This window comes from Heptranchias perlo, chromosome 2, assembly GCF_035084215.1.
Source record: "Heptranchias perlo isolate sHepPer1 chromosome 2, sHepPer1.hap1, whole genome shotgun sequence".
Lineage (NCBI taxonomy): Eukaryota > Metazoa > Chordata > Chondrichthyes > Hexanchiformes > Hexanchidae > Heptranchias > Heptranchias perlo.
This window is the reverse complement of record NC_090326.1, coordinates 134387017-134411277: the sequence shown is the minus strand read 5'-3', so window position 1 is coordinate 134411277 and position 24261 is coordinate 134387017. Positions and strand designations below refer to the sequence as shown.

The window sequence follows — 24261 nt, the reverse complement described above, 5'->3', positions numbered from 1 at the left end:
ATTATTCAAAGTTAATTATTGTACTGTAATTGCATCTGATTTCATCTGTTAAAAAATATTTGCATAGAATAAATTTAGTTTAGCTAGAGCCATGCAGTCAATCTTCGTGGTGTTTTTCTATTTTTCAGAAACATCAGGAGAATATAGTGGTATCTTGTATTAATTGCGATTTATAGACCACTGATATAAGGGTAGATGGTCTACACCATTATCTCATACTTAATGCATCAATTCAAATTTTGGTTCATAAGCAGTGTGGACTTGCCGAAAGAAACTGAGTTTTCAGTGAGCCCGAATAAATTAGTCCAAATTGTTTGCTGTTCGAGCAGCCCTGCTTTGTGCTGTTACTTAACAGCGTACTCTGCAGTTTTTGTTATTTCTGAACATGTACTTGCAGGATCAGTGAAACTGAGTTTTACCTATGTCCTTTTTTAAATATCTTTCAACTATTTTTTGAATTTTTATTTTTCATTTTAATTTTCAAATATTCTGCAACTGGTGATACGTGACTTGTTAATCTTTCTTTTGAGCAGTAATTTCCACTGAGAAGCCTCAAAAAATTATCTTGGACTATTATTCAGTCTGACATGTAATGTGATGACTAGACACCCTATGTTTGGACTGTTAATTTTTTAGTGGAGTAGGTCCAAGATCCTTTTGGGGTTTGTGGTGTGCTTTCCTTTTCTAGACATTTCATAATCTGTCATCTCCTCCTTCCTCCAAAATGATGATGGCGCCTAAGGATGTGATTATAGAAGAATCATCTATGGAGAGATGAAAGATTTTTAAAATTTCTTTTTATTCAAGAAATTCTTGCGTGTGTTTTGAGAGGTCGCTGTACAGTTTTGTTACACTACTGTTTTAGTCTGTTGATTTTTGCAGAAAACTGAGACATTCAATAACTTATTTACGGCACCTGCAGAAATCAGCTATAAGCAACAAATAAGTGAAATTCAAAACATCTCGAAATTTGGCATGTATGTGTTGAAGTTGTGAAAATTGCTTGACATTTTTTTTGAGTACATTTTTCTAAACAGTGGGTACTATTTTCCAGATTAAGTTGGTGTTGGCTTTCTCACTGAGTCGATTGAATCGATTTCCAATTCATTTTATTTGGCAAAGTAAGCAGGTTTTTAATGGGAATGTTGATGTATTTATCCAGCAGCCATTTTTTTAAACTGTGCTATTTTGAGTCTAGCCATCTCCAATTCTTTGCAGTTCTCTGAATCCCAAAATACTTTGGAAATTGGATTTTGTTGACTGGCATTGCTTAGTTCTCTCTCTTTGGCTCGACTGAACACAGTTTGCTTATGTTATTAAGAAATACATTTTTCTGTTTTTTTAATATATAATATATATTTATATATATATATTTTTATATATATATATATATATATATATATTATTCCTTCGCTGGAATGTAGAATTCAGTCTCCGTCAAATGTGATTTACTTCGTACCTTTCTCTTAATTGCTTTATTTTCTGCCTTGTACCATCAGCATGCTATGAATCATGTTCATTTGCATAGCTCAAGTGGCTTGTAACCAGTTGTTGATAAAATGGTAAATTTGAGGTTTTCACCTTTTATTCCCATCAAATGGATTTACTTCGTCCTAGTAGTTGGGAACGGTATATCTGAATAGTGCCTGTTAGTGGTATTGCAATAGTTGAATGAGTTTAATATCCAGTTACATTCAAAAATACCTTCACACTAGTCAGCTAACTCCTATAGAAAAGATAAAAGTAAAGGTACATGTATTTATATCACACTTTGTGTTACATTTCAAGTGCACTTGCACATCATGAATTTCACAAGATAATTATGGATCAGGAAGGCCATTGCACCAATCTTGGCTCATCCATCCAGGATAACCCTAAAGTGCCCCCTTTGCAGTGTCCAAATGATTCTTAAATGATTCCATGGATTTCACTTCCAGTACACTATCTGGGAGACAGTTCCAAGCATTGATCACACTTTGTGTGGAGAAGAACTTATAATGTTGGTCCAAAATTTACTGTTGATGCAGTTGAATATGTGACCCCTTGTTCTACTCTTTCAATTTAACTTAATTATTGGGATTTATCTTTTTGATACCACTTGATTTCTTATATACTCCCACAGGGACAGGAAGGAAGTGTACAGTTGAGATGAGCTCCACCTGAACTGGAATGGGACCAGGGTCCTAGTGGAAAGGATAAATAGGGCAGTGCATAAGGCTTTAAGCTAGCAAGACGGGGGGAGGGATCTGGTAGCAATAACTTAGAAACATAGAAAATAGGAGCAGGAGTAGGCCGTTCAGCCCTTCGAGCCTGCTCCACCATTCAGTATGATCATGGCTGATCCTCGATCTCGATGCCATATTCCCACTCCCTCCCCATACTCCTTGATGCCTTTTGTGATGCGAAATCTATCTAGCTCCTTCTTAAATATATTCAGTGACTTGACCTCTACAACCTTCTGTGGTGGAGAATTCTACAGGTTCACCACCCTCTGAGTGAAGAAATTTCTCCTCATCTCAGTCCTAAATGTCCTACCCCGTATCCTGAGACTGTGACCCCTCGTTCTAGACCCCCCAGCTAGGGGAAACATCCTCCCTGCATCCAGTCTGTCTAGCCCTGTCAGAATTTTATATGTTTCAATGAGATCCCCCTCATTCTTCTAAACTCAAGTGAATACAGGCTGAGTTGACCCAATCTATCCTCTTACGATGGTCCTGCCATCCCAGGAACCCAGGAATCAGTCTGGTGAACCTTTGCTGCACTCCCTCTATGGCAAGTATATCCCTTATTAGGTAAGGAGCCCAAAACTGCACACAATACTCCAGGTGTGGTCTCACCAAGGCCCTGTATAACTGCAGTAAGACATCCTTGCTCCTGTGCTCAAATCCTCTTGCAATGAAGGCCGACATACCATTTGCCTTCCTAACTGCTTGCTGCACCTGCATGTTTACTTTCAGTGACTGGTGTACAAGGGCACCCAGGTGAGTAAAGCACATAGAATAACAAAAGCTTAAAGATAAAAGAAACAGGAGATGAGTGTAAAGGTCAGACCAGAGTAAGGAATAAAGATAACAAACAGCCAAGGAACAAATACAGTTATAAAACAGAAGTGTAAAAGGACTGTTAAAAATAAAGTAAAAGGAACAAACTGCCTGTGCAGCAATGAACGCAGTGTCCAAAATAAAACGGGGGAACTGGGAGGCAATAATCCATAGAGAGGAACCAGATACAGTAGGAATAACTGAAACATGGCTACATAAAGAACAGGACTGGCAACTAAATATCGCAAGCTATAACATAATCAGAAAGGATAGGGAAGAACGAAGGGGGGTGTGGAGTAGCTGTACGAATTAGAGATAACATAGGCAGTAGAAAAACGGACTTAACTAACCAGGATAGAAACAGAATCCACATGGATTGAAATAAAAGATAAGGGATCGATCATGCTAATAGAGGTATATAACAGACCAACTAATAGTGGAAAGGAAGGTGGAGGAAGAAATATGTAAGCAAATATGTGAAATGAATAAAGGACATAGAATAATCATCATTTGAACTATCCCCAAATGAACTAGCAAGAAGTAGTAGGTAAAGGGGTACAGGGAATGGAGTTTTTACAGTGTGTGCAGGACTCCTTTCTTGCCCAGTATGTGAAAAGCCCAACAAGAGAGGAAGCATTGATGGATTGAGTAATGCGAAATGAACCAGAACAGATAAGAGAAGTGAGTGTGGGGAACACCTAGGCAATAGTGATCACAACATAATATAGTTTAAGATAAAGATTGAGAAGGACATAAATAAACAAAGACCAAACTAATAAATTATAGAATCATAGAATCATAGAAGTTACAACATGGAAACAGGCCCTTCGGCCCAACATGTCCATGTCGCCCAGTTTATACCACTAAGCTAGTCCCAATTGCCTGCACTTGGCCCATATCCCTCCATACCCATCTTCCCCATGTAACTGTCCAAATGCTTTTTAAAAGACAAAATTGTACCCGCCTCTACTACTGCCTCTGGCAGCTCGTTCCAGACACTCACCACCCTTTGAGTGAAAAAATTGCCCCTCTGGACCCTTTTGTATCTCTCCCCTCTCACCTTAAATCTATGCCCCCTCGTTATAGACTCCCCTACCTTTGGGAAAAGATTTTGACTATCGACCTTATCTATGCCCCTCATTATTTTATAGACTTCGATAAGATCACCCCTTAACCTCCTGCTCTCCAGGGAAAAAAGTCCCAGTCTGTCTAACCTCTCCCTGTAAGTCAAACCATCAAGTCCCGGTAGCATCCTAGTAAATCTTTTCTGCACTCTTTCTAGTTTAATAATATCCTTTCTGTAATAGGGTGACCAGAACTGTACACAGTACTCCAAGTGTGGCCTCACCAATGCCCTGTACAACTTCAACAAGACATCCCAACTCCTGCATTCAATGTTCTGACCAATGAAACCAAGCATGCTGAATGCCTTCTTCACTACCCTATCCACCTGTGACTCCACTTTCAAGGAGCTATGAATCTGTACTCCCAGATCTCTTTGTTCTATAACTCTCCCCAACGCCCTACCATTAACGGAGTATGTCCTGGCCCGATTCGATCTACCAAAATGCATCACCTCACATTTATCTAAATTAAACTCCATCTGCCATTCATCGGCCCACTGGCCCAATTTATCAAGATCCCGTTGCAATCCTAGATAACCTTCTTCACTGTCCACAATGCCACCAATCTTGGTGTCATCTGCAAACTTACTAACCATGCCTCCTAAATTCTCATCCAAATCATTAATATAAATAACAAATAACAGCGGACCCAGCACCGATCCCTGAGGCACACCGCTGGACACAGGCATCCAGTTTGAAAAACAACCCTCCACAACCACCCTCTGTCTTCTGTCGTCAAGCCAATTTTGTATCCAATTGGCTACCTCACCTTGGATCCCATGAGATTTAACCTTATGTAACAACCTACCATGCGGTACCTTGTCAAATGCTTTGCTGAAGTCCATGTAGACCACGTCTACTGCACAGCCCTCATCTATCTTCTTGGTTACCCCTTCAAAAAACTCAATCAAATTCGTGAGACATGATTTTCCTCTCACAAAACCATGCTGACTGTTCCTAATTAGTCCCTGCCTCTCCAAATGCCTGTCGATCCTGTCCCTCAGAATACCCTCTAACAACTTACCCACTACAGATGTCAGGCTCACTGGTCTGTAATTCCCAGGCTTTTCCTTGCCGCCCTTCTTAAACAAAGGCACAACATTTGCTACCCTCCAATCTTCAGGCACCTCACCTGTAGCGGTGGATGATTCAAATATCTCTGCTAGGGGACCCGCAATTTCCTCCCTAACCTCCCATAACGTCCTGGGATACATTTCATCAGGTCCCGGAGATTTATCGACCTTGATGCGCGTTAAGACTTCCAGCACCTCCCTCTCTGTAATATGTACACTCCTCAAGACATCACTATTTATTTCCCCAAGTTCCCTAACATCCATGCCTTTCTCAACCGTAAATACCGATGTGAAATATTCATTCAGGATCTCACCCATCTCTTGTGGTTCCGCACATAGATGACCTTGTTGATCCTTAATAGGCCCTACTCTCTCCCTAGTTACCCTTTTGCCCTTTATGTATTTGTAGAAGCTCTTTGGATTCACCTTTGCCTGATCTGCCAAAGCAATCTCATATCCCCTTTTTGCCCTCCTGATTTCTCTCTTAACTCTACTCCGGCAATCTCTATACTCTTCAAGGGATCCACTTGATCCCAGCTGCCTATGCATGTCATATGCCTCCTTCTTTTTGACTAGTGCCTCAATCTCCCGAGTCATCCAAGGTTCCCTACTTCTACCAGCCTTGCCCTTCACTTTATAAGGAATGTGCTTACCCTGAACCCTGGTTAACACACTTTTGAAAGCCTCCCACTTACCAGACGTCCCTTTGCCTGCCAACAGACTCTCCCAATCAACTTCTGAAAGTTCCTGTCTAATACCATGAAAATTGGCCTTTCCCCAATTTAGAATTTTAACTTTTGGGCCAGACCTATCATTCTCCATAGCTATCTTAAAACTAATGGAATTATGATCACTGGTCCCAAAGTGATCCCTCACTAACACTTCTGTCACCTGCCCTTCCTTATTTCCCAAGAGGAGGTCAAGTTTTGCCCCCTCTCTAGTCGGGCCATCCACATACTGAATGAGAAATTCCTCCTGAATACACTCAACAAATTTCTCTCCATCCAAGCCCCTAATGCTATGGCTGTCCCAGTCAATGTTGGGAAAGTTAAAGTCCCCTACTATTACCACCCTATTTTTCTTGCAGCTGTCTGTAATCTCCTTACATATTTGCTCCTCAATTTCCCGTTGACTATTTGGGGGTCTGTAGTACAATCCTATCAAAGTGATCTCTCCCTTCTTATTTTTCAGTTCTACCCATATAGACTCAGTGGGCGAACCCTCGGATATATCCCCTCTCACTACTGCCGTGATGTTCTCCCTAATCAAGAACGCAACTCCCCCTCCTCTCTTACCTCCTGCTCTATCTTTCCTATAGCATCTGTACCCTGGAACATTGAGCTGCCAGTCCTGCCCCTCCCTTAGCCATGTTTCAGTAATAGCTATAACATCCCAGTCCCATGTACCCATCCATGCCCTGAGTTCATCTGCCTTGCCCATCAGACTTCTTGCATTGAAATAAATGCAGTTTAATCTAGACTTCCCTTGGTCTTTGCCCTGCTTTCTCAGACCATCTGTCCGGTCATGTTCTGTACACTCTCCCTTACTGCCTTTTGTTTCTGTCACCACTTTATTTCCCACTGACTTCCTGCATCGGTTCCCATCCCCCTGCCACATTAGTTTAAACCCTCCCCAACAGCACTGGCAAACACTCCCCCTAGGACATTGGTTCCAGTCCTGCCCAGATGCAGACTGTCCAATTTGTACTGGTCCCACCTCCCCCAGAACCGGTTCCAATGGCCCAGGAATTTGAATCCCTCCCTCTTGCACCATCTCTCAAGCCACGTATTCATCTTAGCTATCCTGTCATTCCTACTCTGACTAACCCGTGGCACTGGTAGCAATCCTGAGATTACTACCTTTGAGGTCCTACTCTTTAGTTTAACTCCTAACTCCCGAAATTCAGTTTGTAGGACCTCATCCTGTTTTTTACCTATATCGTTGGTGCCTATATGCACCACGACAACTGGCTGTTCACCCTCCCCCTCCAGAATGTCCTGCAGCCGCTCCGAGACATCCTTGACCCTTGCACCAGGGAGGCAACATACCATCCTGGAGTCTCGGTTGCGTCCGCAGAAACGCCTGTCTATTCCCCTTACAATCGAGTCCCCTATCACTATAGCTCTGCCACTCTTTTTCCTGCCCTCCTGTGCAGCAGAGCCAGCCACGGTGCCATGAACCTGGCCACTGCCACCTTCCCCTGGTGAGCCATCTCCCCCAACAGTATCCAAAACGGTATACCTGTTTTGGAGGGAGATGACCGCAGGGGACCCCTGCACTGCCTTCCTACTCTTCCTCTGTCTGTTGGTCACCCATTCACTATCTCCCTCAGTAATTTTTATCTGCGGTGTGACCAACTCACTGAACGTGCTATCCACGACTTTCTCAGCATCGCGGATGCTCCAAAGTGAGTCCATCCGCAGCTCCAGAGCCGTCAAGCGGTCAAACAATAGCTGCAGCTGGACACACTTCCCGCAGGTGAAGGAATCAGGGATACAGGAAGGAGCCCTGAATTCCCACATCCCACAAGAGGAACATGACACGGCCCTGGGATCTCCTGCCATGACTTAACCCTTAAATTAGCTTAAGAACAACTACAATGTCAAGAGAAAAAAAAAGGAAAGAAAAACTACTTACCACTCCCTTTAAGGAGTTTACTCCTTTAAATTGTTCTCAATTTAGAGAATGTTAACTACACTAGGGACCTTGATTCACTAAAAAATAAACGCTACTTCCTATAAGACCTGCAGACCTTCCCTTTCACTTCAGTTACTGTCGATAAGTAGAAATACTCACCTGAACCTACTCACCAATCAGGTGCCTCCCCTGTGTCGCGTCCCGATCTGATTCCTGACGTCACTTCGAACTCGGTCGCAGCTCCGCTCGGCTCGGCTCCTCTCAGCGCTCTGAAATCCCGCCTATTATCGGACCCTCCCTCCGCTCGGCTCGGCTCCTCTCAGCTGTTCTCAGCGCTCTGAAATCCCGCCTATTATCGGACGCTCCCTCCGCTCGGCTCGGCTCCTCTCAGCTGTTCTCAGCGCTCTGAAATCCCGCCTATTATCGGACGCTCCCTCCGCTCGGCTCGGCTCCTCTCAGCTGTTCTCAGCGCTCTGAAATCCCGCCTTTTATCGGACGCTCCCTCCGCTCGGCTCGGCTCCTCTCAGCGCTCTGAAATCCCGCCTTTTATCGGACGCTCCCTCCGCTCGGCTCCTCTCAGCTGTTCTCAGCGCTCTGAAATCCCGCCTTTTATCGGACGCTCCCTCCGCTCGGCTCCTCAGGGGATGAGACTGGAACAAGGGAAAATAAACTGGAAAAATTTACTGATAAACAAAGAAATAGAACAGTAGTGGGAAACATTTAAAACGGTTATCAATAGAATCCAGGAGAAATATACAAAAAGCAAGAACAAACCAGACAGTAATGACACGCCATGGAAGAATAAAGAAATAAGGGCAACATTGAAACTGAAGAAAAAGGCATACATTAAGTAGATAGACAACAAAGGAAAGGATGACAAAAGGGAATGGAAAAAGGTTAGGAAAGATTAGGCGAAGAGAAACTATGAAATTATATTATCAAGGAATTTTAAAAGAAATAAAGTATTCTATAGACACATAAGAAAAGAAAAATCAGGATAGGGATGCACACAATAAACTCTGGTCATGACAGCAATATGGCTGAAATATTAAATAATTACTTTGCCTCAGTATTTACCAGGGAGACTAAAATGACATAGCATGACTTTAGAAGAAGAGATCAAAAAAGATATAAAGACATTTACGATAGAAAGGGAGAGATAATTAATAAACTAATCAGACAGGATAAAACCCCTGGTCCAGATGGATTGCATCCGTGCATATTAAAAGAAGTTAGGGAAGAGCTATTAGAGGTGCTTTTTTTTTACATACATACATACATACATACATACATACATACATACATATACATATAGATATCGATAGAGAGATCGATTGAGAGAGACACAGGCAGACGCAGACACGCACACGCAGAGAGACGCATGCACACACACAGACACGCACACGCAGAGAGACATGCACACACACACGCACACAGAGAGACACGCGCATGAGACACGGGACTTGTGCCAGGGCAGGTACTGTGATGCCTATATTTAATGGGGGTGAACGAAACCGTCCAAGGAACTATAGACCAATTAGCTTAACGTCAGTGGAAAGATAATGGAATCCTTACAAGATGTAATAGAAAACGATCTAGAAACTGAAAATGTAATAAAGAATAGTCAGCACGGATTTCAAAAGGGGACATTGTGCTTGACCAACCTTAGTGAATTTTTTGAAGAAGTAACAGAAAAGGTAGACAAGGGTAATGTAGTGGATGTAATATATTTGGATTTTCAAAAAACCTTTGATATGGTACTGCATAGTAGAATCATGACTAAGGTCAGAGCATGTGGAGTCAGGGAACAAGTAGCAGAATGGATAGTGAGCTGGCTACAAAACAGCAAAGAAAGAGCAGAAGTTGAAGGTCATTACTCAAACTGGCAAAAGGTGGGAAGTGGTGCGCCACAAGGATCGGCGCTGGGATCACTGTTCACCATTTACATGAACGATTTGGACTCTGGAATCGGAAGTACAATTTCAAAATTTGTGGACGACACCAAATTGGGGAGTATAATCAATACCGAGGAGGACAGCGACAAAATGCAGGAAGACTTTAATAAACTTGCCCAATGGGAATTTCAGTGTAGATAATTGTGAGGTGTTACATTTTGGTAGGAAGAATAAGGGGGTCATATAATCCTTGGATAATAGTCTAAATGGTGTAGAAGAGCAGAGGGATCTGGGGCGACAGATACACAAATCATTAAAAATGGAGATGCAGGTTAATAAGGCATTATTTTAAAAAAAGCAAACTGAGAGAGAGGATTGAAAAGCAGAGAAGTTATGTTCAACTTGCATAGAACCTTGGTTGGACCACACTTGGAGTACTGTGAACTGTTCTGGTCTCCATATTATAAAAAGGATATGGGGCACTAGAGAAGGTGAAAAAAAAATTGCTAGCATGATAACAGGTATAACCTCACACTTCTATCAGGAAAGATTGAGCAGGTTGTGGCTCTTTTCTCTAGAAAAGAGAAGACTGAGGGGTGACTTGTGTAATAGAGGTCTTTTCATTATGAAAGGGTTTGATAGAGTAGATGTGGAGAAGATGTTTCTGCTTGCAGGGGAGACCAGAACTCGGGAATTGAGGAGAAACTGCTTTACCCAAAGCATGGTTAGAATGTGGAACTCGCTACCACAAGGAGTAGTTGAGGTGACTGACATAGATGCATTTAAGGGGAAGCTAGTTAAACACGAGAGAGAAAGGAATAGAAGGATATGCTGATAGGGTTAGATGAAGAAGGGAGGGAGGAGGCTCTTGTGGAGCATAAGCATGAACCTGTTTGGCCAAATTGGCCTGTTTCTGTGCTGTACGTTCTATGTAAAAAGATCACCTCACAGGTTCGTCATTTCAAGAATGAAAAGCCCAAAGTGGTCATTTTAACTTTTGGCGATAGTGTAAAACAGGCAATATTTGATTGAAAGGAAAGGAAAATCGGGAGAGGTGTATAACAGGCGGCTGATTCGATATCGCCCTGTTTTACAATATCGCCAAACATCAAAATTACCACCCAAGTGTCTCCACTCTTGCTTCAAACTCATGACCTCTGGATTGCAAGTCCAGTCCATAGCCACTAAGCTATTGTATCCTCTGTAGGCATGCAATCAATTTCCATATGTAAGCTGGTCACATCCAGCTCTACACTGCTACCACTTCACTTGATTCCACAACTACCTCGTCCATCTGGCATCAAATTTTGAGCCTGAATTTTCTCCAACGTAAGCCATAGTATTCACTCTTGTGAAGAACTTCCAAACCTTGCCACTGACTTGGTCACCTTTCTATCCCCCCTGACTATTTGCTCAGGCTCCACCAGACAGACTGCAACCTCTGTATCTTGTTTGGCCCAAAGCTAGGTTTCAAACACCCTATTCTGGCCACGACCAAGACCTCTTAGAGCTCTGCAACTTTGCCCACCTCAGCCCATCTCACTTGCCTAGTAGTTAAAACTCTAATGCATGCTTGATTTCTCTCATGTCTTTCTTACTGCTCTCCCAACCTCTGAACTCAATAAACTCCAACTTGTCCAAAATTCCACTGCCCGCACCCTGTCTTAAACTATGTCCTCCGCAACGTTGGCTTTCTGTCCACCGACTCGTGGTTTTGAGAGTGAATCAGTAAGAGAGCTTGGGTGGATGGTGAGCGTAATTGGGTTGTGCGAACATCATGGTTGGTAAGAGAGATGAGAAAGTTGTCAGAGATGGCCTTGTCGGTGATCGAGGCCATGAGAGATGATCAAGTCAAAGGAGTAGCCGTGGCTGTGTTTTGGAGCATTTATGTGAAGATTGAGTGAGTGTAAGAACGCAGAGAATTCAGTGAAGAGTGACAAGAATTTAGGTATAGGTGGAAGTCACCAAGGATGAAGAATTGTTTAGTGTGAAAGCCGAAGAAGGAGATTTTGATGTGGCATTCGGTATGGGTCCTGAGAGGGTTGTACACAAGGATTTTTAGTGAGACAAGAGATGAAGGCGCTTGAGGATGGGGGGGTGGTGGTGGAGGGAAGAGAGATAAGAAGCCCAAGTGGAACTTGTCAATAAGAGCTATGCCACATCCACAATAGTTTGGGTAAGATAAGTGATGAAATGCCAGATGGGGCACTTTTGGTGAGGGGGAGGAAGTCACTTCCTGAATGCCAGGTTTCAGTCAGTGCCAGAATGTTGATAGATTCACAATGAAGTCATGGATGGCAAAGGCCTTGGTTGCAAGGGAGCCAACATTCTGGAATGCGATAGAGTGGGGTGGTGATTGATGATCGCTGGCTGAGATGAGAGGACAGTGGAAGAGGTGAAATGGATGGAGAAAATATAAGTTATGATCAGCTCCAAGCAGTGAGCTGAGTGCGATGATCGTTGGGAGCAATGTGTGGGGCAGTTGGGATTACTACTTTGGGAAAAGCCAGTGGTGGGTGGTGCTACAATGGCTGTGCCAGAGGATATCAAGGGAAGTGCAGATGGAGGCTTTGAGCTTGTTCAAGGGGGCTTGAGCCTTGGGCAGCAGCAGGAAAAAAGATAGAGGGAGGCATGGTATTAGAGAAGGGCGAATAGCAGAAAGAGAGCAGAACATGGCCTGGAAATGACAGAAAAGGAAGTGTACTTTGCGCCTCTGTTCTGGAGTGATGACTAATATTCACACGCAATGAGACATAGAGGGAGATATTAAATTATGTGGATCAGTGTCAATGAGTTTGGTGTGGCATAGGCAGAGGCGCATACACAAAGTATACAGTTACAGTACGATAACTCAGGCATGTCTTGAGGGTGACGATTCCAGGGAGGAGGTGGTAGTGAAGCTTAGTCGGATTTGCAGTAGAACAGTGTGTTTAAATTTTATTCACAAAGATCTCAGTGGTGTTTCCTGGTCGGTTGGTAAAGTGTTGAGAGATTCATCCTAGTTTATGGAGAAAATAATGGTCAGCTATGAAACGGTCATTAAGAAGCAAATATTTCATGCTTCAAAAAGTACTGGACTCAAATGGAATGTATCCAAGAGTATGAAAAGAAGTGCGAGTGGAATTAACAGGTGTGGTGGCAAAAGTTTTTGCAAGCTTGAACATAGAGGTGGTAAGACGCCAGATAGCTAATGTGATTCCAGTCTTCACAAGCACAGTCCTGGGAATTATAACTCAGTTCACTTGACATCTTGGAATATTAAAATGTTATTAATTGCTTTTATACTTGCATTGTTTTCTTTCCAACAAAGGAAGCAATTCAGGGGTATCTGCAATAGCAAAACCAATAATTCCAACCCAACATGGGTTTATAAAAAGCAGATCATACCTAACTTTTAAAACATTTAAAAAAAAATTACAGGAATTCTTTGTGAACTTGAAGTAAATTTAGAACAGATATCAGGAAAGCCTTCTTCACTCAAGGATAAATGTTTGCAATAGCCTACCAATCAAGATAATGATGTGGAGATGCCGGTGATGGACTAGGGTGGACAAATGTAAGGAATCTTACAACACCAGGTTATAGTCCAACAATTTTATTTTAAAATCACAAGCTTTCGGAGATTATCCCCTTTGTCAGGTGAATGAGTGAAAGATTTTCAAATCGCATATCTTATATTAGGCTGGGACAGCATCACACCAATCAAAAGGTGTCGTTGTTGTTCAAATCGGCCAGTCACGGAGAACAGTACGTCCCAGTACACTGGATATACATTGTGTCAATTACACAGACAGAAAGAAAGAGACCCAAATGGCAGAGAGAGAGAATATTAAAACACAACTTTTTTTCCCCCTTTTTGCTGGTGGGGTTATGTGTAGCGTGACATGAACCCAAGATCCCGGTTGAGGCCTTCCTCATGGGTGCGGAACTTGGCTATCAGCCTTCAACATGTCATCGATGATGACGAACACCTCGCTAAGGCCATCCCCACGCCTCCACTACTCGCCTTCAAACAGCCACCCAACCTCACAGACCATCGTTCGCAGCAAATTACCCGGCTTTCAGGAGAACAGCGTCCACGGCACCACGCAACCCTGCCACGGCAACCTCTGCAAGACATGCCAGATCATCTGACACGGATACCACCATCACACGAGAGGACACCACCCACCAGGTCCATGGTTCATACTCCTGTGACTCGGCCAACGTTGTCTACTTCATACGTTGCAGGAAAGGATGCCCCGGAGCATGGTACATTGGCGAGACCATGCAGACACTGCGACAACGGATGAACGGACACCGCGCAACAATCACCAGACAGGAGGGTTCCCTCCCAGTCGGGGAACACTTTAGCAGTCAAGGACATTCAACCACTGATCTTCAGGTCAGCGTTCTCCAAGGCGGCCTTCGAGACACACGACAACGCAAAATCGTTGAGCAGAAGTTGATAGCCAATTTCCGTACCCATGAGGAAGGCCTCAAACAGGATCTTGGGTTCATGTCATGCTGCACGTAACACTACCTGCAAAAAGGGGGAAAAAAAAGTTCTGTGTTTTAATATTCATTCTCTCTCTCTCTCTCTCTCTGCCTCTGCCACTTGGGTCTCTTTCTTTCTGTCTGTAATTGACACAATGTATATCCAGTGTACTGGGATGTGCTGTTCTCCGTGACTGGCCTGTTTGAACAACAACAACACCTTTTGATTGGTGTGATGCTGTCCCAGCCTAATATAAGATATGCGATTTGAGAATCTTTCACTCATTCACCTGACGAAGGGGATAATCTCCGAAAGCTTGTGATTTAAAAATAAAATTGTTGGACTATAACCTGGTGTTGTAAGATTCCTTAAATCAAGATAATAGTCAACTTTTTCCACCAGACTATTACCATTTGGCTTAAAAGGTTCTTCCTCACTTCCCTTCTCACTTTAACTTTTGAATTTTTAACTCAAGTCCCCTGGTATTTGAAACCCTCAGTGAATAATTTACAAGGATTACCAATTCCATTCAAATGTTGACCATTTCAATTACGTCAACTCAAAAATCTTTTCCAAAAAAAAAAGCCCAAAATAGAGCTGGAATTTGTGGAATTATCGACGTTAATTAAAGCATTTGTACGTGTCAACAAAATGCCAGATGCTCTATAGGGAGTACCTGATTTATTTTTGATATGGATCAACAGCGTTAAGTAGTAGCGCAGTCCGGCAGCTGAACAGAGGCAGGCCGCAGGGGAAATGTAGCTCCAGATGGGACGCAGCTTGGGATGAAGTACAAGCCAATGTTCAATAATGGTATGGGGGGATGCGGTAGAGATACTGAGGTCTGGTCTTACTACGATCAGCTGTTGTTAATGAATTGCCAGACATGCTTTAACTTTCACAAAGTACAACAAACAGAAAATAAATTGAATTGAAAATATACTGTCTGAGCCTAATGTGTTTACAGAGAGATGGGCAGCTTCATTTTTATTAGGCATTTTCATCTATAGAAGTATGCGAAGTATAGCTTTGCTTGTATAGCCATTATTTACTGTATTGGCTGTGTGCTGTCCTTTTTTTAGTTAGCAGTAGCAAAAGCAAAAATTCTTCGGCTCCCATTAGGCAATAAATTCCACAGCAATGAACCAGATGTATTCAAAATATTACTACAGATGTCATCCACTATAATAGAGCTTCAAATATGTTGCCAAAAAATTAGAAACACAAGTTTCAATTCTGCTAATTCCATGCATTTTCATTATGACTCAAATGCAAATAGTTGATTTGTGAATTTCAAACTGTCTTTTCTGCAGTAATGTACAGAACTAAAAAGCACAAAGAAGTTACAGGTTAAACTGATGACTTTTAAATGAGTACAATACATGAAAAACACAAGATGGGATTTTCCTATGATTCTCTGATATAAAATATGTACTGAATACTTGAGGCGATTTCAAATGGCCCCAAAGTAATTTTGGATGGAAGTGCTTTTCAGAATTTTGCAACTTGTAAAATTCATTTGTGATTATACTGCATGCTCAACATTTTTTCCAGGTGATTTGTGTATGTGTGCTGAACTTTTATTTCCACTGGTGAAATTTATGATGAATTGCCATTATGTGTCTGACTTCATTAGGTTTCCATGAATATTTTTTCTTTTGTTACATAAACTTCTGTTGTGTTTGTTCAGTAAGATTATATTGCCCTATTTCCTTCTTGCTGGATAAATTATATTAAACATCCTGTGATTACTTTCCAGATCCACGAAAAGCTTCAGCAGTATGAGAGGCAGAGCCCGACACCCATTCTTCAGAATGCAGCCACTTTGGCAGACGACGTAAGTGTCCTTCATCTTTGTGATGAGATCATTGGGTATGAATGCATCCAAAGTGTCTGTATGGAATTAATAGCTATGTAAGGTGAAGTCAGATTAGTAATTTTGTTTTTCCAATAGAGCTGTACAACTTTTTATTTTCTTAGGTTTTATTATCTGCTTGTGGAGGGGGGGAAAATCATAAGCATTGTTTAATATGTAAAGCACATGAAATCCTGCAGGGGAGAGGGGTGAGAACTTCAAGTAACATGATGTTTTAGACAGCACAAGAAAAACAGAAAAAAAAAATACAGATCTATTAAAATATACAAAGCAACAGCTTGCATGAAATGGCAAACAGACATAGTGAAACAAGTTAGGCATAAGAAATAGCTACAGTAAAACTTCTGAGGAACTCCTACCTGGAATGTTTGGATATAATTTATTATGGTTTTTGCATAGCAAATTGCCCATGCAACTGTGAAATTATTACTATTGTAAGCACTAATTGAGTTTGTGCCCAATTACTTTGATTTAATAGCTATATGCCCGTGTGTTGCCCACGACTAAAGTTGATATTTAAATGTTGACGTTTCATTCAAGTTGCTTTCATGCCATGGGCACTTTTTGGCAGCCAAGATGAAGCTTGAGGAACAGCACCTCATCTTTCGTTTAGGCACTTTACAACCTTCTGGACTCAACATTGATTTCAATAACTTCAGATCATAACCACTGCTTTCTTTTGTGGGACTGCAGCTGCTGGTAATGGTTCTGCTGTTAGCATTTACAGCTCCTCTAGACCCATCTTTTGTTTGTTAACTTGTCCCATTACCATCCTCCTTGCCTTGCACCATCATCCCTTTTGTCATTTAATCACTCCTACCCTCGACACTATTACAGACCCCCCCCCCCCCCCCCCACCGCCTTTGTTCTTTCCTTCTCTCATCTCCCCCTACCCTTTCCCTGGCTCTGAACTTGCTTAAAAACTGTTAACTCTAACATCTTCCAGTTCTGATGCAAGGTCTTCAACCTGAAACGTTAACTCTGTTTCTTTCTCCACAGCTGCTGCCTAACTTGCTGAGCTTTTCCAGCGTTTTATGGTTTTATTATTAAAGCATGGATGAATTTGTTCCATCATTTTCCATGCTTTCATTGGGTGGAGGGGGGAACTATTAAACAACAGGAGTGAAGCTTTACCTGAAGCCCAGAGCTTTTGATGAACAGATTTTGTTTTTTTTTGTTGAAAGATATCTCATGTTGTAGGTCATTGCGCTTCACCTACTTATTTATACAAGTCCCACCCTGAACAGTAGGTTCTAACCTTAAACCTGCATCTGTGGAAATCTTGTTTATATTGTTTAAAAATCTGCTTTGTGAACAGCCCAGAGCTGAAGCATGTTGGTGCACTGCATCACAGAATGGGAGGATTCAGGTCTTGTGCTGTAATACCACACACTGAGTTAGAATCATAGAAGGTTATAGCACGGAAGGAGGCCATTTCGGCCCATCGAGTCCACGCCAGCTCTATGCAAGAGCAATTCAACTAGTCCCACTCTCCCGCCCTATCCCCGTAGCCCTGCCCATTTTTTTGTTTCAAGTACTTATCCAGTTTCCTTTTGAAGGTCATGATTGAATCTTCCTCCACCACTCCCTCGGGCAGTGCATTCCAGATCTGTGTAAAAAAGTTTTTCCTCATATCACCTTTGGTCCTTTTGCCAATCACCTTAAATTTTTGCCCTCTGGTTCTTCACCCTTCTGCCAATGGGAACAGTTTCTTTCTATCTACTCTGTCTGGACCCTTCATGATTTTGAATACCTCCATCAAATCTCCTCTCAACCTTCTCTGTTCCAAGGAGAACAACCCCAGCTTCTCCAGTCTATCCACGTAATTTAAGTCCCTCGTCCCTGGAATCATTCCAGTAAATCTCTTCTGCACTCTCTAAGGCCTTCACATCCTTCCTAAAGTGTGGTGCCCAGAACTGGATACAATACTCCAGTTGTGGCTGAATCAGTGTTTCATAAAGGTTCATCATGACTTCCTTGCTTTTGTACTCTCTGCCTCTATTTATAAAGCTCAGGACCACGTATGCTTTTTTTAACCAATTTCTCAACCTGTGCCGCCACCTTCAATGATTTATGTACATATACCCCCAGATCCCTCTGTTCCTCCACCCCATTTAGAATTGGGCCCTCTAGTTTACATTGCCTCTCCTTATTTTTCCTACCGAAATGCATCACCTCGCATTTTTCCATGTTAAACTTCATCTGCCACGTGTCTGCCCATGCCACCAGAGTGCTATATCCTCTTGAAGTCTATCACTATCCTCCTCACTTTTCACTACCCTTCCAAGTTTTGTGTCATCCGCAAATTTTGAAATTGTGCCCTGTGCTCCCAAGTCCAAGTCATTAATATATGTCAAGAAAAGCAGTGGTCCCACCACCGAACCCTGGGGAACACCACTGCACACCTCTTTCCATTCTGAAAAACAACCGTTCACCACTACTTTCTGCTTCCTGTCATTTAGCCAATTCTGTATCCATGTTGCTACTGCCCCCTTTATTCCATGGGCCGGAATCTTAATAGCAAGCCTCCCATGTAGCACTTTATCAAATGCTTTTTGAAAATCCGGAAACACCACATCAACTTCATTGCCCTCATCGACCCTCTCTGTTACCTCATCAAAAAGCTCTTATCAAGTTAGTTAAACATGATTTGCCTTTATCAAATCCGTGCTGGCTTTCCCGAATCATCCACGCTCATCCAAGTAACTGTTAATTCTGTCCCGGATTATTGTTTCCAAAAGTTTCCCCACCACCAAGATTAAACTGATTGGCCTGTAGTTGCTGGATTTATCTTTACACCCTTTTTTGAACAAGGGTTTAACATTTGCAATTCTCCAGTCCTCTGGCACCACCCCTGTATCGAAGGATGTTTGGAAGATCATGGCCAGTACCTCTGCAATTTCCTCCCTTACTTCCCTCAGCATCCCATCCGGACCAGGTGACTTATCGAGATCAAGATGTATCAAGTTCGAAATTTTGCATGGCTATCTGCGGGTGACGAGGATTCTTGGTACGCAGAGAAAGAAAAACTGGCATTGCTTTTTCCTACATCCTAGTGAACTATCAGAGAGCAGCATTGGCAGAGGTCTGGGAATGGGATTATATCACATCTTCCTGGCCCAGTGGAATGGGAACCTAAGCCAAGAAAAGGGGAAATAACTTTGTTTTTTAAAAAAAATGGAGGTAGGGGTGAAAATTTGATAATTTTTACACTTTTACTGAAAAAGTAGCGCTTCAGGTACAACGTGGATTTTTTTTTACCCCCAACTTGTACAAATGGAATTCTAACTTATCAAAACTGGAGAGAAATGCCAAAATTAATGTTGGATGCTATAACATATTCTATAATCAGGTGGCTGTAGTTTTCATCATTTTGTGATGCCGTTTAATTTTATTATTGATTTTTACATCTGTTATTCTTGTATACTGACAAGCTTGTGGAACTAGTGTACTTTCATAATAACATGCTGATGAGCACTGTACAAGAAGCACTAAAAACCTTAATGATTAGAGATGAAATCACTTCAATGATAAAGTGGGATATAACGAGAGGTAAGCAGCCAACAGAGACCTTATGGGTTGAATTGAGAAATAGGAAAGGATCTAAGACTATAGTGGGAGTTGGAAATAGGAGCCCTGGCAGCAGCTCTGCATTTCTACAATCTAGCACTTCAGAGATTAGACAAGCGTGTAAGAAAGGCATAGTGGTCTTAATGGGGGACTTTAACCTTCACATAGATTGGGAAAAGCAGACTAGCAACTGTCAGAAAGGTAGTGAATTTCTTGAGTGTGTCCGGGATAGTTATCTACAGCAGTATGTCCGAGAGGCAACAAGGGGGCAAGCCATACTAGATTTAGTAATGAGTAACGAACCAGATTTAGTTAACGGCTTAACTGTACGCGAACATCTATCCAATAGCGATCATAACATGATCGAGTTCAATGTAGTGTTTGAAAGGGAAAAAAGTGAATCAGCTGCTAAGATTCTAGACTTGGGCAAGGCCGACATCAATGGGATGAGACAGACTGTCCACAGTAAACTGGGCAAATCTGTTAATGGGTAAAACGACTGATGATCAGTGGGAAATGTTTAAAGAAACATTTAACGTGATACAGAACCAGTTTATACCCCTGAGGGGCAAGAACTCTACTTGCCAAAAAAAAGAGCCATGGACAACGAAAGAGGTAAGGGACAGTATAAAACATAAGGAAAGGGCACACAAAAAGGCAAAAGATGGCACAGATCCTAGCGAATGGGAAAGATACAAAGATCAACAAAGGGTCACAAAACAGATAGTAAGGGCTACAAAAAGAGAAGATGAAAAGAAACTCGCAAGGGATATCAAAACCAATACGAAGAACTTTTATAGTTATATTAGGAAAAAGAGGGTGGTCAGGAACGGTGTTGGCCCCTTAAAAACTGAAAGTGGGGATATTGTCATTGACAATGGGGAAATGGCGGACATGTTGAACAATTACTTTGCGTCAGTATTTACAGTCGAAAAAGAGGATAGCATGCCGGAAATCCCAAGAAAACTTATATTGAATCGGGGACAGGGACTCGATAAATTAACATAGGTAAAGCAACAGTAATGAAGAAAATAATAGCACGAAAGAGTGACAAATCCCCAGGACCAGATGGTTTCCATCCCAGGGTTTTAAAGGAAGGTGAGCACATTGCGGATGCCCGAACTATAATCTTTCAAAGTTCTCTAGATTCAGGAACTGTCCCTCTAGATTGGAAAATTGCACATGTCACTCCGCTTTTTAAGAAAGGAGAGAGAGGGAAATCGGGGAATTATAGACCAGTTAGCCTAACATCTGTTGTGGGGAAAATGCTGGAGTCTATAATTAAGGATAGGGTGACTGAACACCTCGAGAACTTTCAGTTAATCAGAGAGAGCCAGCATGGATTTGTGAAAGATAGGTCGTGCCTGACAAACCTGAATGAATTTTTTGAAGTGGTGACTAAAGTAGTGGACAGGGGAATGTCAATGGATGTTATTTATATGGACTTCCAAAAGGCATTTGATACGGTCCCACATAAGAGACTGTTAGCTAAGATAGAAGCCCATGGAATCGAGGGAGAAGTACGGACTTGGTTAGGAAGTTGGCTGAGCGAAAGGCGACAGAGTAGGGATAATGGGAAGGTACTCACATTGGCAGGATGTGACGAGTGGAGTCCCACAGGGATCTGTCTTGGGGCCTCAATTATTCACAATGTTTATTAACGACTTAGATGAAGGCATAGACAGTCTCATCTAAGTTTGCCGATGACACAAAGATTGGTGGCATTGTAAGCAGTGTAGATGAAAACATAAAATTACAAAGGGACATTGATAGATTAGGTGAATGGGCAAATCTGTGGCAAATGGAATTCAATGTAGACAAATGTGAGGTCATCCACTTTGGATCAAAAAAGGATAGAACAGGGTACTTTCTAAATGGTAAAAAGTTAAAAACAGTGGATGTCCAAAGGGACTGAGGGGTTCAGGTACATAGATCATTGAAGTGTCATGAACAGGTGCAGAAAATAATCAATAAGGCTAATGGAATGCTGGCCTTTATATCTGGAGGACTAAAGTACAAGGGGGCAGAAGTTATGCTGCAGCTATACAAAACCCTGGTTAGACCGCACCTGGAGTACTGTGAGCGGTTCTGGGCACCGCACCTTCGGAATGACATATTGTCCTTGGAGGGAGTGCAGCGTAGGTTTACTAGAATGATACCCGAACTTCAAGGGTTAAGTTACGAGGAGAGATCACACAAATTGGGGTTGTATTCTCTGGAGTTTCGAAGGTTAAGGGGTGATCTGTTGCATAATTATGCCTTTGTTCTGGGAGGGAAGGAAAATAAAATAGTCTTGACAGTGACCACTGCCAGCAAACCCAATATGACCAGGAATGGAGTTACCCTGTGGCTTTATTCCATAATAAAGCAAAACTATGACATGATTTTTCTTTTAATCTCTTGCCCTCCATTTTGTATGAGGAACATGGGAACAAGAGTAGGCCATTCAGCCCCTCGTGCTTGCTCCGTCATTTGATAAGATCATGGCTGATCTGTGATCGAACTCCATATACCCGCCTTTGGCCCATATCCCTTAATACCTTTGGTTGCCAAAAAGCTATCTATCTCAGATTTAAGTTTAGCAATTGAGCTAGTATCAATTGCCGTTTGCGGAAGAGAGTTCCAAACTTGTACCACCCTTTGTGTGTAGAAATGTTTTCTAATCTCCCTCCTGAAAGGTGTGGCTCTAATTTTTAGACCGTGCCCCTACTCCTAAAATCCCCAACCAGCGGAAATAGTTTCTCTCTATCCACCCTTTCTGTTCCCCTCATTATCTTATATACTTCGATCAGATCACCCCATTACCTTCTAAAATCCAGAGAATACAACCCCAATTTATGTAATCTCTCCTCGTAACTTAACCCTTGAAGTCTGGGTATCATTCTAGTAAACCTACGCTGCACTCCCTCCAAAGCCAGTATGTCCTGCGGTGCCCACAGTACTCCAGGTGTGGTCTAACCAGGGTTTTGTACAGCTGCAGCATAACTAATGCCCCCTTGTACTCTGGTCCTCTAGATCTGAAGGCCAGCATTCCATTAGCCGCCTTGATTATTTTCTGCACCGGTTCATGACACTTCAATGTTCTGTGCACCTGAACCCAGAGGGCCCTTTGGACATCCACTGTTTTTAACTTATTACCATTTAGAATGTACCCTGTTCTATCCTTTTTTGATCCAAAGTGGATGACCTCACATTTGTCTACATTGAATTCCATTTGCCACAGTTTTGCCCATTCACCTAATCTATCAATATCCCTTTGTAATTTTATGTTTTCATCTACACTGCTTACAATGCCACCAATCTTTGTGTCATCGGCAAAGTTAGATATGAGACTTTCTATGCCTTCATCTAAAAGAACATAAGAACCTAAGTAATAGGAGCAGGAGCAGGCCAATCGGCCCCTCGAGCCTGCTCCGCCATTCAATAAGATCATGGCTGATCTGATCCTAACCTCAAATCTAAATTCATGTCCAATTTCCTGCCCGCTCCCCGTAACCCCTAATTCCCTTTACTTCTCGGAAACTGTCTATTTCTGTTTCAAATTTATTTAATGATGGAGCTTGCACAGCTTCCTGGGGCAGCAAATTCCACAGACCTACTACCCTCTGAGTGAAGAAGTTTCTCCTCATCTCAGTTTTGAAAGAGCAGCCCCTTATTCTAAGATTATGCCCCCTAGTTCTCGTTTCACCCATCCTTGGGAACATCCTTACCGCATCCACCCGATCAAGCCCCTTCACAATCTTATATGTTTCAATAAGATCGCCTCTCATTCTTCTGAACTCCAATGAGTAGAGTCCCAATCTACTCAACCTCTCCTCATATGTCCGCCCCCTCATCCCCGGGATTAACCGAGTGAACCTTCTTTGTACTGCCTCGAGAGCAAGTATGTCTTTTCTTAAGTACGGAGACCAAAACTGTATGCAGTATTCCAGGTGCGGTCTCACCAATACCTTATACAACTGCAGCAATACCTCCCTGTTTTTATATTCTATCCCCCTAGCAATAAACGCCAACATTCCGTTGGCCTTCTTGATCACCTGCATACTAACTTTTTGATTTTCTTGCACTCGGACCCCCAGATCCCTTTGTACTGCAGTACTTTCCAGTTTCTTGCCATTAAGATAATAACTTGCTCTCCGACTTTTCCTGCCAAAGTGCATAACCTCACATTTTCCAATATTGTATTGCATCTGCCAAATCTCCGCCCACTCACCCAGCCTGTCTATATCCCCTTGTAGGTTTTTTTTATCTCCTCCTCACTCTCCACTTTCCCTCCCATCTTTGTATCATCTGCAAACTTTGATATGTTACACTTGGTCCCCTCCTCCAAATCGTTAATATAGATTGTAAAGAGTTGGGGACCCAGCACTGACCCCTGCGGAACACCACTGGCTACTGGTTGCCAGTCCGAGAATGAACCATTTATCCCAACTCTCTGCTTCCTGTTAGATAACCAATCCTCCACCCATGCCAGAATATTACCCCAATCCAGTGATTCTTTATCTTGAGCAATAATCTTTTATGTGGCACCTTGTCGAATGCCTTCTGGAAGTCCAAACACAGTACGT

The 24261-nt window shown here is 42.3% G+C and overlaps 1 protein-coding gene across 7 annotated transcripts in view; it reads left to right on the top strand.

Moving 5' to 3' along the window:
- The window catches only part of mpp7a (MAGUK p55 scaffold protein 7a), a 417410-nt gene that overhangs the window by 208486 nt on the left and 184663 nt on the right, over positions 1–24261 (top strand). For all 7 annotated transcript variants that reach the window (XM_068007174.1, XM_068007182.1, XM_068007172.1 and 4 more), the window contains one exon: positions 16007–16084. In XM_068007174.1, the coding sequence (XP_067863275.1) occupies positions 16007–16084 (78 nt within the window). The remainder of the gene's footprint in view (positions 1–16006; positions 16085–24261) is intronic.